The sequence below is a fragment of the Petaurus breviceps genome, unplaced genomic scaffold (assembly GCF_028583685.1).
Source record: "Petaurus breviceps papuanus isolate PSGF00001 unplaced genomic scaffold, PetGlider_PUasm1.0 567, whole genome shotgun sequence".
NCBI lineage: Eukaryota > Metazoa > Chordata > Mammalia > Diprotodontia > Petauridae > Petaurus > Petaurus breviceps.
The window spans coordinates 9,011,777-9,025,694 of NW_027186383.1; the positions used below are offsets into that span (position 1 = coordinate 9,011,777).

Sequence of the window (13,918 nt, forward strand, 5' to 3'; positions counted from 1 at the left end):
GCAGCTGCCCTGCACACACAGGTCACAGTGACGAGAGACCCCAACTTCCCCAAATAAATGGGAAAGCAGACCCTGCCCTCTTCCCTCTTGTACATGTGCGGGATGTGTTTTTTAAACCAGATGTGGGACTTCATATTTCACCTAGAAACACCCTTGTCAGATACAACTTGAGTTTGATTCTGTCTGTTGCATTCTCAGTGCTCAAGCACACAGAAGGAGCTCCCTAAATGCTTGTCAGCTGATTGAGGGAGGCTCACGGCTCCCACCAATTCTGTTCTGCTGTTTTCAGCTGCCTTGGCTGGGAAAATCCAAATAACCAAGCCTGCTAGAAAGGCGTCTGTGTTTAAAGTTCTGGGCAAGGGTCTCAGGAGTCCTGTGTAAGCAGAGAGACTCCGTGACCTCTGCCTGGGCTGCTCAAAGCTTCTCTATTTCCTAATTCTTCCTAGTTCTCCAATGGGTTCTAGATCATGAAGGTCGCCACCACGCAATCACTAAAATGAGAGCCCACCACAATTAAATTCAAATGATTTCAACATTTTCATTGGAAAATGTGTCTCCTGTTTAGGAGTTCTGAAAAAGAACCTCAACATCTAAGAACCACTCCCTGGAAGCTTGTACGTGTGCTTCATTCCCAGAAGCTCAAGTTTTCCACACTAAGCAATGACGGACTCCCACTGACAGGACCAAGCAGAAGCTTGTGCTCTGGGAAAGGAAGCCTGTGGGCCACGGCAGGAGACCCCGGAGCACAAAGAAGGCCTCCTTGTCAGGTTTACAAGGCCTGAGGCTCCTGCCCTGACTGCTTTTTGCCTGTCTTCATGAGCACACTGGAAAGGCCTATGTCCTTAACCATCACACTGTACCCATGACACTTTCCTCTCCCAGAATTTCAACAGAGAAATAAAATAAAGCCATTGAACATACCTTGAGTGACTGCCTTTTTGTCACATAATTTTCTGAATGAAGTAACTTTTCATATTCACTGAAGAACTAAGAAGAGAAGAAAACAAACATTGCTGGTTTCCCCCCAAATATTAGGCATGAACTAAGCTTAATGCCACATAAAAATGAGGAATGGCTATATACGACCCTTTTCCAGCCCAAGGTTTGGCCTTCCTGGTCTCTCCTCCCCCAAGGATTCCCAAGTCCTCCTGGCGCCTGCCTCCATCTTCTGGCTTCCCTCACTAGAAATGCCCTCCACCCCCACCCCCATGGCCACCCTGAAATCCAATCCTGACACCAAGTCTTTTCATCAATCCTTTCAAAGGTCTTCCCCAATCACCCTGATTCCTCTCCACTCTCAGGCCATGAGACCTCGAGGTAATGACTAAAACCACTCCTTGGCGAGCTTCAGTCCTCAGTTCACTCTCCCTTAATCTACTCAATGTATAGTTTCCAGAAATAGAGGTTTCATCATATTACTGTCCCTGTTTAAACCTCCCAAATGACTCATTCTTCCTTATAACATAAATTCCAAACCTACTGTCTGGTCATCCACTCTTCAGGCACCTCTATGGCAGTGGGCAGGATCCAGACACCCCCTGACTCCCACCCCAGCCCGCTGGGAGATGGGCCTCCAGGGCCTCACAGGACACCCTCCACCACCAACTCTGAACACATTCCTCAGTGGTTAGCACACCATCCTCCCCTTTTGCTCTAATCACTCCAGTGACACTGAAATCCCAGATGCCCAAGAACAACCCCCTTCTCTGATCCCTCCTCCCCATCAACCTCACCCTGAGTCCCACAACATTCCACTCCAGATCTCCTCCACTGGGCACCTGCCCTCGCCTTAACCTTTGCCTAAGAGCTGGCTTGGCCTGCCAGTGCCATTGCCCCAGCTGCTCTTTCTATCATCAGTGACACTTCTTCTACCCCACCAGCTCACTGCTGCCATTCCAGACTCTCCCTCTACCACTGCTCAGCAACAGTTTCCTCTTTTGGAGCTCATACCGACCAAATGTATCCCCCAATCCAGAGCCTAGTACCAGGACATTCTCTTTCTAAACTCAGTCCTGTGCCAGGCACACAGAAAGCCCTTCATAAATGCTTTTTCTACTAATCTACCTACCCCACGGCCTGTTATCTGGAGGACGTCAACACACACACAGATGCTCCAGCATCCCAATTCCCCAATCTGTTCGGTCCCCATAACTGCTCACCTCTGGCTCAGCTGCAGATAAGAACGGTCACATCCCTGATCTTGCGACCACTCACAGAGGTGCTGCTTCTATGCTCGTGAACAATGGGATTCCTTTATCCAGTCATTCTCTCTGGTCACGCCATCTCTCCTTTTGCCTTATGACTTGCAACCTTGTTTTTTCACCCTTGCCAGGACCTCAGTACTTCCCTGGCCACATCTTCTCCTTCACCAATTCTAACCCTTTGGGGAGATTCTTCGATTCTGCCTTGTCCTCCTGACAATCATTCCTTGCCAAGACCTAGTCCCAGGCTCCTATCTGGCTAACCAGAGGGAAACCCAACGCCCACCCTGGGACTCTGCCCTGGGTCTTCTCACAAGGTGAACTCATCAGCTCCATGCGTTCAATGATCATCTCCAGGTCGATGACTCCTAGATCTCTCCCAGTCCTCCATCAATCACCAACCGACTACTCGGTGTCCCCTCGGCATCTCAAACTCAAGGTGTCCCCAACAGAGCTCACAGCGCCTCCCCACAAACTCCTCTTCCAAGAGTGTCTATCTCTGCTGAACGCACCGCCATTCTTCTAGTCTCCTAGGTCCATAACCTCAGGGTTGTCCTCAATTCCTCACTCACCCTCACCCTGCGGATCCAATCAATTGCCAAGTCTTCTCCTTTCTAGTTATACGACTTCTCTCATGCACAGAGCCTTCTGGCTACTCACTCAGACTTCATCACTAGGCCTGTGACTGCTTCCTTCTGACTGACCTCACTGCCCCAGATCTCTCCCTCCTCCACTCCATATTCCACAGAGCTGAAGTGATTTTCCTAAAGTGTAGGTCTGACCATGTCAGGCCCCTACTCAGGGATCCGCACAGAGCCTGGTCACCTCCACAATCACCCCAAAGTCCTCTGTCTGGCTCCTTTCTTACACTTCACTCTCCATCTCATCCATCTGGTCTACCTGCTGTCCCTCCTACACAATGCTCCATTTCCAGTCTCCATACCCTTACAGATGGTGCTGTCCCCCATGCCTGGAATGCTCTCAATCTTCACTGCTGCCTCCTTCATATCCCTGGCTGCCCTGAAGACCTGATGCCAGAACCCCTTTCTCAAGGCCTTTTCTGATCCCCTCCCCTAATGAAGCCTTCCCCTCCAAGGTGACTTTCCTACGATTTCTTATGGATCTCCTAAGCACTTAGTGATGTATACATTTTCTTCCCCATTAGGCTACGAGCATCTGGGGGGCAAGGACTGTTTTGGGGTTTTGTTTTTTGCCTCTTTGTATCCCCAGTCCATTAGCTCAGTATCTGACACACAGTTAGCTCTTAATAAAGACAATGCTAGGGGCGGCTAGGTGGCACAGTGAATAGAGCACAGGCCCTGGAGTCAGGGGGACCTGAGTTCAAATCTGGCCTCAGACACTTAACATAAAAACTAGCTGTGTGACCTTGGGCAAGTCACTTAACCCCAACTGCCCTCCCCCCCAAATTTTGTTTTTAATAAAGACAATGCTTGTTTCACTAATGTATCAAGGGCCTAGATAACCTAATCCTGTACTACCATGTCACCTTTTATTTCCCAATGTTACCCACTAACGTCTAAAGAGTCCCTTGTCTCAATGTCCACCACACAAGATCTGCTCTCTCCTCCCACAATACGCATCTCCCCTTCTGTTTCCCACGTCTCTACCATCCCTTTCCAAACGTGACAATCCTTAACCACCCCATCAAACAGTACCTGCCCAAACACTGTATGAAGTGTATCCTAATCCTAAATGTTGATCAGCAATCTTTGGCTTTGGTTAGGAGTTTTAGATCTTACAATGAATGCTTATATTATTAATTTTAATTATATAATTAATTTCAATACAGGGCAGTCTTTAAGTAAAAGTAGAATCCATAAGTAGATCCAAAAATTGGGAAAGCCCTCCCTCTGGTGGAAGCATTTACCACTACACCATTAGGACAGAATCAAAGAGTAATTAAGCATTAAAGCTGGAAGGGACCCCAGACAACAAAAGTCCAACCCAGTCATTTAACAGATGAGGAAACTGAGACCTAGGGAGTTTAAGGGCCTTGCCTAAAGTCAAAAAGGTAGAGTGAGAGGCAGCCTGCATTTCAGAAAAAAAAGCAAAATGAAGATGCCCTTTGGATGTCTTCTCTTCTAAGACAACGAAGGCTTTCTAGCACTGGTGTTTCAGATGGCCTGCATTGAGAGCCTCCCACGGTGCTGGGGGCCCCAGTCCTTCATTCAATATGGGGAAAGAAAGCACTGGCAAGTGCAGGAATCAAGGGAGGCCTCAGAGAAGGGGGTGCCTGAGGGCTCTAGTTGACATGGATCACATTCCAGGAATGGGGAGCAGCTCAAAGACATGTGTGGAGGGAAGAAATGGGAAATGTGGCCGGCTGGACCACAAAGTAGGACAAGGTGCCTGCACGTTCAGTTCAGAAACATCAGGCAATCCACCAATGGAGGTTTTTGTGAAGGGGAGAAACATGGCCAGACTTGTGTCTTACAAAAATTATTCTGACAGCCGTGTGAAACATGGATTAGATAAGAGGAAGGAGGAGACAAAGTCCCATACTACATCAGTAATAGTCCAGGCACACATCATCCCCTGCACAAAGATATGCTGACTAAGAAACAAATAGAAGCGGGCTTCGCCCAATTATCTCCCCCTTTCAAAAAGGGAGAGAACTTCAGGTAAATCCTTCGTATCTGTGGTTTAATGAGGAGACAAAAATGATTTCTAGGCCTGGTTTTTCCACCAAGGGAGCTTCACACCATGTGGGCCTCAGTCTCTTCATCTAAGAAAGGAAGGCAGTTACAGAGATGAATGAAACAGTCCCAAATCTCAAGCACTTGGAAGGTTCCTTCCAACTCAAACTCTATGATTCTATGCAGCATATTTCAATATTTTGATATTTAATCCTTCATTTTTAGTAGCTACAAGAAATTAAGACTTATAATACACAGTTTTATAAATCTTAAATAGACTCACTCTATCATAATGCTGTTCCAAAAATTCGGCACTCAGCAACTTGTGTCTTGTAAGTAAATCCTAGAAAAGAAATGAAGAGTTTCACAGCTTTTCTCAAATATTTAAGGATTCCAAAGTTCTAGCCCATTCTTCAAACCAATTGTGATATGTTAAAAATGCCTCAGTTAAGAGGGAATTTAACTGAAAATGCAATGGCTTAACATGAACATCAGCGACATGAAACAGCCCATAATTTGAAAGAAGTACCCCCCAAAGCCAACATAATGGTGATTCTTGACCCCCACAAAGGTCACACTGAAACATTAAAGCGAGCGAAACCAAAAAAAGGGGAATGGTTAGGTGTGGACAGGGGAAAAGGACAGAGAAGGGTAAGAACAGCAAACATAGTCAATGTAAGACTGGAAAGACCAAAAGCAAGGTCTGGTATTGAGAGCTTCAGCACACAAAAAAGGTCCCTAAGGCCTGTGTAACTTAGGGTTAATTTAAATTTAATTCAAGCAAACCAAAAGCCACCAGTAGCTTTAGCTAATGGCACTAGTCACCAAACCAAACCAAACTACTAAAACACAAATCTTAAGTGACTTTGTTTAAAGGGAATCTCTGAGAAGGACCTAACAGCTCTAGGAGCTAAGAAAAGGAAGGAACTTTCAGGGAGAGAGAGATATGATCAAAGAAAGAGAAGGAATGGGGAAGGGTGGAGACCCATGAAGAAGTCCCTAAATAAGAGATGCAAAGGGCTCCAGTGTAGACCCAAGCTATGAATTCAGGGGGCTCAGGCAGGCTGGGGTTTATGGTACAGAAACAACCAGTGGTCTTAATGCAGTCTGGTAAAAACGTGGTTTTTTTCCATTTAATTCCAATTACGTGTGTTTATTTCAGAAGTAGAATCTTTTTTAAAAGCCTCACTAGCACAGCTGGCAAGCTAACGACAACAAGAGCTGGAAAAGTGGAAACCTTCCTCTTCTGGCCTGTGGCTTCCAACATCTGCCCCACAGCCTCCTCTGGGAGAGCCCACGCTGCTCCTTGGGACTCAGAGGGATGTGACCTGAGGTCACCCTTGTCACCCTGTCTTATGTGGAAGATTAGGGGAATTAGTTCCAATTAACAAACCTTCTCACCTGAAAATGGAGAGTTCAGTCTACTGCCAATTACCCAGGAAACCACAAGTGGTCCCTGAACTTCTAGATGACCCCAGTGGCTCACATGGAACCCTTTCTTTTAAATTTTGTCCCTTTACTGATCAGAGCTCTCTTTCAAAGTGCCTTTGGATGCCTCTATCTACGAAACTTTTCCAAATCTACTTTCCTCTGTAGATACATGGGTTTTCCTCAGTATTAAAAATTTTGGAAGTGGAAAAGCAGAAAGGAAATGAGCTGTGGGTCTTCAGGTCCTTTTTGGGGGTTGAGATCATTAAAACAAGGTTAAAATTATACATGTAATTGGGAAAAAGAAAATATTATTTACATAAAAAAAAGCCAGGCTCATTTTTCTCCAAACCAGATGCTTCCATAGGAAGTTTTGCATTCCTTTGAAGTTGCAGGTTCTATCTAAAAACTACTTCTATCTGGTATGCCCATTTCCCCAGCTCTTCAAAGACTAACAGCTCATATAAGAAACATAATATAATCAATCAATTTTAACTAGAGGAAAATAAAGCTAAACATTAACAGTAAAGATTTTTGTTCCCTATATACTAAGTTACATATGAAAAAAAAACCAGCTCCAAATTTCAGCTATGTATCTTGTCAAACTCGGACATATGAACAGAATTATTTTTTTTCTAATCTAACAATAAGGATTAACTAAAATGAATAAAAGAATGATGCAAATCCTCAGAAATATCTAGTCAGACCATCCCTGTACTTGTTTCACTTGCTCAGCCATCCCAACAGACAGTCCTCCTAAGGCGGCAGGTCATGTACAGGACACCTCACAGGGAAGCAAAGGCCACTGGGCCTCAGCAGTCACCTCAGGTGAGTCCTTGCAGAATCCATCCCTGTGAGTGCATCCACGGACAGACCCACAGACATGCATGCATGATCAGTCAGTTCATTTATGTGTTACCTTGAACGTGGCAAATGCATCTGAAGCTATGTCAAATGTCGACATCTCAACGTATCTGAAGAAATCGTAAAACTGCTCTGACCACAGAATGATTTTGGCAAGAGGCTCATGTCTGATGCATTCTCTCAGCATTATTCCACAATTTAGAGCAATTTCTGGAGATTCGTACCTGCAGAAAGAACATATGCACAAATACTTAAAAACCCCAACACGGCTGCACAGAAGGGCCACATTCAGGCAGATCACCTGTCTGAGATCTCTTAACTTCACAGGAGCAGAGAAGTCGGTCCTAGGTCGTATCCTGCCCCTTTACTCCAGCCCTACCATTTGTTATTACAGATGAGAAAACGAAGGCCTGGAGAGGCTACGTGACTTAGCTGAGGACATACAGGCAGTAACTAATCTAAGGTACTTTATATCTGTATAAGCTAGAACACCTAACCAGGTAGTTTTTACTGTTATTAATGTCTTAAAAAAAAAAATACCACTGGGGCAGCTAGGTGGCGCAGTGAATAGAGCACCGGCTCTGGAGTCAGGAGGACCTGAGTTCAAATCCAGCCTCAGACACTTGACACACTAGTCATGTGACTTTGGGCAAGTCACTTAACCTCAAATGCCCTCCAAAAAGCAAAAAACAAAAAGCCACAGATGACGGGGGGGAGGTGATTCAGTCCTTTCCAACTCTCCATGACCCCATCTGGGATTTTCTGGGCGGGGATACTGGAGGGGTTCACCATTTCCTTCTCCAGCTCACATTACAGATGAGAAGCTGGGGCAAACAGGTGAAGTGACTTGCCCAGGGTCACCCAGCTCACGTGAATGTGGAGGCTGCATGTGAAGGCAGGGCAATGAGCCCTGCTGACTCCAAGCTCTCTGAACCATGGCGCCCCCTAGCGGCCCTGTGATGGTGCGTGGCTCAGCACAGATGAGACCATCACAGAGCCTGCAGTCTGTTTAGCTTGACGGCCGGGGCTCCCGACTTTTCAGACAAGGTCCCAAACTGAACCTAAGAGAACATCATACTGTCAGTGCCAACATTCTGGTGTGAGCCCGTGCCTGGTCTCCTTGCGTCCGGTCTGTCCCTCACACAAGCTGCCAAATCAAACAGGTCTGACCCCAGCAATGCGGTGTAAAAAAGGGTTTTCTGTCTCTAGGATGAAACAGACACTTCCTGGCTTTCACTGAGGCTTTTCCAGACCGACTGCATCCTCCTCCTCCTCCTCTACTCAACATTCCAACCCTGCCTCCCCAAACTCCACCCATCATGACCCATCTCTGTCTTGTCACAAAGGCTGATCCTGAAACTGAAGCATTCTCCCCAGCTGCCTTTCATGCTTCCTGACTGCACAGGAAATCATCCTTCCTATTCCCCTTTCAAATTACCCTAAATTTGTTTTCCTGTGTATATTTAGCACAAACCCCTCAGTCTGGCATCTGAAGCCTCTAACTGTCTGGCTCTAGCCCCTGACTTCCCCTCACACACCTCTATGCTTCAGGCAAACTGGCTCTACTCTCTGTCCCTGCGCAGGGGCTGGCACAGCCTGCCTCGGATTTACATCGTCTATGTAATGCACCAGCCTATACTCCTCCCAGCAGAATGGAAGGTTCTCAAGGGCAGGAACTGTTTCCCTTTTTAATCTAGCAGGGACCAGCATGATGTCAGCAACTCAGGACTCTACACCTGCTTGTTGATTGATCCTCCAAAATCTTGTGTCAAGACAATTTACAGTCCATGGACCCCAACCAGGTCCAACAGCCAACATTCCCTCAGTCTCAGCACCTGCAAGAGTGGTTCTCTCAGGCTTTCACTGTTGACCTCTGAAAGGAAGGGGCCTTCGCTGCCTCCCTCTCTACCTGAGCATTTTAAGGGGAAAACTACAGAAAAAGCCTGAAATGTTATGGACATTTGTTAAAGAGGTGCTCGGCATCACGTCCACTCCGTTCTCTGTCCAGAGCCCATTCTTAGCTGCTGACTCTCATCACTCTCACCTTCTGACCAACCTTCCTGGGAGGAGGCAAAGCAGAGGTGCAGGGAATGGCAAACATGGACCCCATCCCAGTCTCTGCTATGACCTCGAGGCCTGCAACTGTCGCCCACTGCCTTCCTCTCTACAGGTTCCAACATCTAACAAACCAATCTTTCATTTCTTCCCTCTCACAGGCTCCCCAGGAATCAGAAAAGCTTTCACTTTTCTGTCACTCCTTTCATAAATGGGTTACAAAGATTCTTCATTTCCTCAAAACTTCCTTCTTCTTACAATCTGAAATCCATCTCCTTACCTGCTGTTCAAACAACACAAGCCTCACCTGGGTCCTTCTAGTCTGTTTTTTAATATCTCAGATCCTCTTTGACATTTCCTCCCATTCAACTCTCTCCCCAGCTTAATTCTATGACATGACTAGCCAAGCTCTCCTCCTTCTCTCTCTTTTTTTTTTTTGAGGCAATCAGGGTTAAGTGACTTGCCCAGGTCACACAGCTAGCACGTATCTGAGGCCACATTTGAACTCAGGCCCTCCGGAATATCCAAGCCTGGCACTTTATCCAAGGCACCTGCTTCTCTTTCACTAGCCATGGATTTCATACAATTTCTACTTTTGTGTATGCCAGTTTAAAATATAAGAATGAATGGCTCCTCACCAGAATGGAGTGAACGAACAAGAGCGAAGGGGGCAAAACTTTATTTGATGATACTCTTATCAATTATCTTTGGAGGGATTTCAAACAGTAAAGGAAAGGGGAAGAGGAAAATGAGTGTGAGTGTGTGTGAGAGAGAGAGAGAGAGTATGTGTGTGTGTGTGTGTGAGTGTGTGTGTGTGTCTAAAACTATATACCAGAGAGTTAGGCAGAGATACAGAGTCATTTACAGGAGGTGATCTCCAAGAAGGAATCAAGTAATTGAAAAGTATTTACTAAAGGTATCTGATGAGACAGGCCCCATGTCCGATCCTGGGCATATACAGGAAGAGGTGCATGTGGACAATAAATGCACCAGTAGTGAGAACCAGTGATAAAGCCCATGGCCTCCACTCCCAGACGACAAAGGCCTGGGTTACGAAGGAGATTAGAAATCCTTAGGTGAAGAGGCGAGAGAGATCTCCAAGGTCACACAAACAGAGGGATGAGCCCATGGCTCTGAAAAAGTCAAAGTGACTCAAAAGGAAGAGAGGAGGCTAAATGGGAGGGGGAGAGGCGTTAAAAAGCTACACTTCTGGCAGGAGGCCGAGGAGCCCAAGGCTGGTGGAGATCACTGGTAAAGCCAGACTAGGGCAGCTGGAAAAGCAAGACGACTGCGGGAATGCAGATCGCAAGCCCGGCCCAGAGGCAGCGCACAGCAGCGCACAGGGCCTTCGATACTCCAGACATCCGCAGCAGTCCTCTAGGCCAAAGGCGCTCTAGAGCCACTTAATACTTTACTTACTTATGTTAAAGATAATTTCATCCTTCAAAAGACAGGGCAACCAACAAGGGGAATGGTCCTTCTGCATCTGATCCTAACAAAGGAGGAGGAGGAGTGGGTGGGAACCCGGGAGAGAAAGGGACCACGCCATCTCACAAATCAGGTAGGGGAGAGGCAGGAAGCGCTTCCAGAAGGAAAATCCGAAGACCCAAAGAATTCTTTAGAATTCTAATGAGGAGGGAGAGGGAGAGCCTTCCAAAAGCAGCACAAGGGATGGATGAGAGGAGGTCTGAGCTGAGCGCTGAAGAAAGCTGACATTCTGCAGAGCAGAGGCAAGGGAGCAAGGCAGCACAAAGCCTTGGAGAGGGGAGATGGGGTGCTGTGAAGGACGAGCGAGAAGGCCAGAGTGGCTGGAAGGCAAAGCCAGTGCAGAGGAGTCGTACAGACAGTGCATACAGGCAACTCACCACCAAAGGCTTTTGTAGATGTGGACAGCGGATGGATGCGAGGGCAGGTCACTGAGGAGGAACACAAGAGCATGGCACCCTGCCGGGAATGTTAAAGCTCAGAAGCAGGTAGATATGGTGAAGATGGCTAAGGAATGAGGGAGACAAAGCTCCTCCTGGGCGCCCGGCACTGCCCTAAGCAATCCGTAAACAGGATCTCATGATCCTCAGCACAGCCCGGTGAGGCAAGGATGATTAACCCCAATCACAGATGAAGAAACTGAGGAAGACCGAGGCCAAGTGAACCAATCAGGGTCACGCAGGTACCACATGTCTGAGGCTGCACAGCTCTACACACTGCATCAGCTGCTGCCTTTTTGGTTTTTGACACAGCTACACGGCAGAAGGAAAAATGAGAGAAGGTAACAGAAGGAAGGCAGAGCCATTCAATTCTGCTGGTTTTCCCTGGCAAGGGGAGTGACCTTTGGATTGGAAAAGATTAGAAAAAAGGCTAAGAGAAGCTGGCAGCCAAGATAAGGGAAGAAGAGAAGGCCTAGCTGCCCCCGAAGGGTCCACATGAGCTGATTCAGATGGACAACATCCCTGGTCACTAGAAGAACTGACAGTCTGTCGGTCGCCTCTCCAAGACCAGGGGCTGGCAAGGGAAGACTGGAGAAAGGGAAATGTCTCTATATTCAAGAAAAGGCATGGAGTCTTCCAAAGAGAAGCCAAGGACCTCAACGGCAATTCTTGATAAAATAGTAAAACCTGATTAGAGAACTGGGAGTGTACATCTGATATAGTGTGGGAAAGAAAGAATATGGTTTCAGCAGAAATTGATTATTAGACAGGATTGGGGAGTGCTGCATAGAATGTACCCTTTTCACTTGTGTTTGACTCCTCGTGACCCCTTGTGGGGTTTTCTTGGCAAAGATACTGGAGTGGTTTGCCATTTTCTTTCGCAGTTCATTTGACAGATGAGGAAACTGATGCAAGTAGGGTTAGGTGATTTGCCCAGGGTCATACCACACACACACACACACACACACACACATATGCACACACACCACACACACACAACACCAATTCTCATGTTGGATGAATCTTCGTCTTCATCTCCACTCGCTTGTCAGAAGGTCAGTAGCACAGGGCCTCACTGCAATGGCTGGCTGATGCCCTACAACACTGCTATGATTATGTAAAATATTCTTCGGCTTCTGCTCCCTTCGTGTGGCACCACTCCATCCAAGTCCCATTCATCCTTTGTCACGTCACAATTACATGTCCCATTACATGAACACACCAATGGCTTGTTCAGACATTTCCTGACTCAGGGGCCCCTCAAGTTTCAGGTTTTTGGCTACAACAAAAAGCCATCATCAATGTTTCTGTACAGTCTTTGATCTCTGTGGGCTGCAGGTCCAAGAGAGGCATCACTGTGCTAAGAGCTTTTGGTGCTGAGCTCAAAATGCTTTCCAGACTAGCCGAGCTAGCCCAGTGCCACTATGATCGTGCTTTAACGGGCCTGTTTTCCTGTGACCCCTCCAATCTCTGTCACTGTCCTTCTTAGTCATCCTCACCGATAAAATGGGCATGAGATGGAGCCTCAAGCTGCTCTAACCTGCCTTTTCTAGTCATTAGTGACCTAAGGCATTTTCTCACATGGCTGCAGGCAGCTGGATGTCTTCCTCTGAGAACTGCCTGCTCGTATCCTCAGTTGTTCTGTCATTTTTCAGTCCTGACTCTTCGTGACCCCTTTTGGGGTTTTCTTGACAAAGACACTGGAAGGGTTTGCCATTTCCTTCTCCAGCTTGTTGTATAAAGGGGGAAATGGAGACAAACAAGGGCTAAGTGACTTGTCCAGGGTCACACAGCCAGTAAGCGTCTGAGGCCAGATCTGAACTTAGGAAGATGAGTCTTCCTGACTTCCAGGTCTGGCATGACTGAATTAATTGAACAAATCTCAACAGACAATAGAATGTAAAGTCCTTGAGAGCAGGGACTGTTTCTATTTCACGTTTGTTTTTCCAGTGCCTGGCACACAGTAGGCACCAAATAAATGCTTAGAGATTTAACCCTCTGAGGATCCTTGCAAGTCTGAGATTTGGGAATTTTTCTCTTTCCTACCTACTTCTAGGGGCAGTTAGGTGGTACTGTGGAGAGAGTGCTGGGCCTGAAGTCAAGAAGACCTGATTTCAAATCTACCTCTGACACTCGGCAACTGTGGGACCCTAGTCAGGCAAGACTGAAATGACTAAGCAGCACCACATCAACAGCCCATCCCCCTCAGACTGAGGAGCCCAGGATCTCTTTCCCCCCTGGTGCTCTCATCTCTACTCCAAAGCCGGGCTGCTTCTAGCCTAGAGCACACCACCATGTGCATCTTCAACATGTCTAAGACTGAACTCCTTTCCAACTGCCTAATGGATTTTTCAATGTAGCTTCTCCTTAGCTACTCAAACCAAGAGGTCTTTTCCCAACTCCCATGATTCTATTAAGGGCATCAACAATTCTTCGGCGTCACATTTTAAACTCTTACCACCACTCAGTGCCTCGTGCTTCAACTGCTGGGACCACTTCCTCCTTCCAATAATGCTGCCACTCTAATTACTCCCTACTTCTCATCCTATCAGCACCAATCTCATCACCTTCTAACTGAAGGAGCTTCACTACAACAATCTAAACTGAAATCAGACACTATGTAATGACAGCAACCAAGCCTGGCCCTATGAGAAGCGCTGGGGAAAATGGACCTCTCCTTCCTTTCACCATAGAGACATGACTATGGAATGCTACCCATGCTGACAGACTTGGTTAGCTCGACTGGAATGCTTTTTCTTTATTTTAAATTTTTGTTCCAAGAATAGGG

At 46.8% G+C, this 13,918-nt stretch overlaps 1 protein-coding gene across 1 annotated transcript in view; it reads right to left on the reverse strand.

The window, feature by feature from the left end:
* CAB39 (calcium binding protein 39) overlaps positions 1-13,918 on the reverse strand; it is a 109,509-nt gene that overhangs the window by 5,385 nt on the left and 90,206 nt on the right. Inside the window, exons 5-7 of the mRNA XM_069103250.1 lie at positions 7,206-7,374; positions 5,142-5,201; positions 922-987 (exon numbers count right to left, since the gene is read on the reverse strand). Coding sequence (XP_068959351.1) covers positions 922-987; positions 5,142-5,201; positions 7,206-7,374 — 295 coding nt within the window. The remainder of the gene's footprint in view (positions 1-921; positions 988-5,141; positions 5,202-7,205; positions 7,375-13,918) is intronic.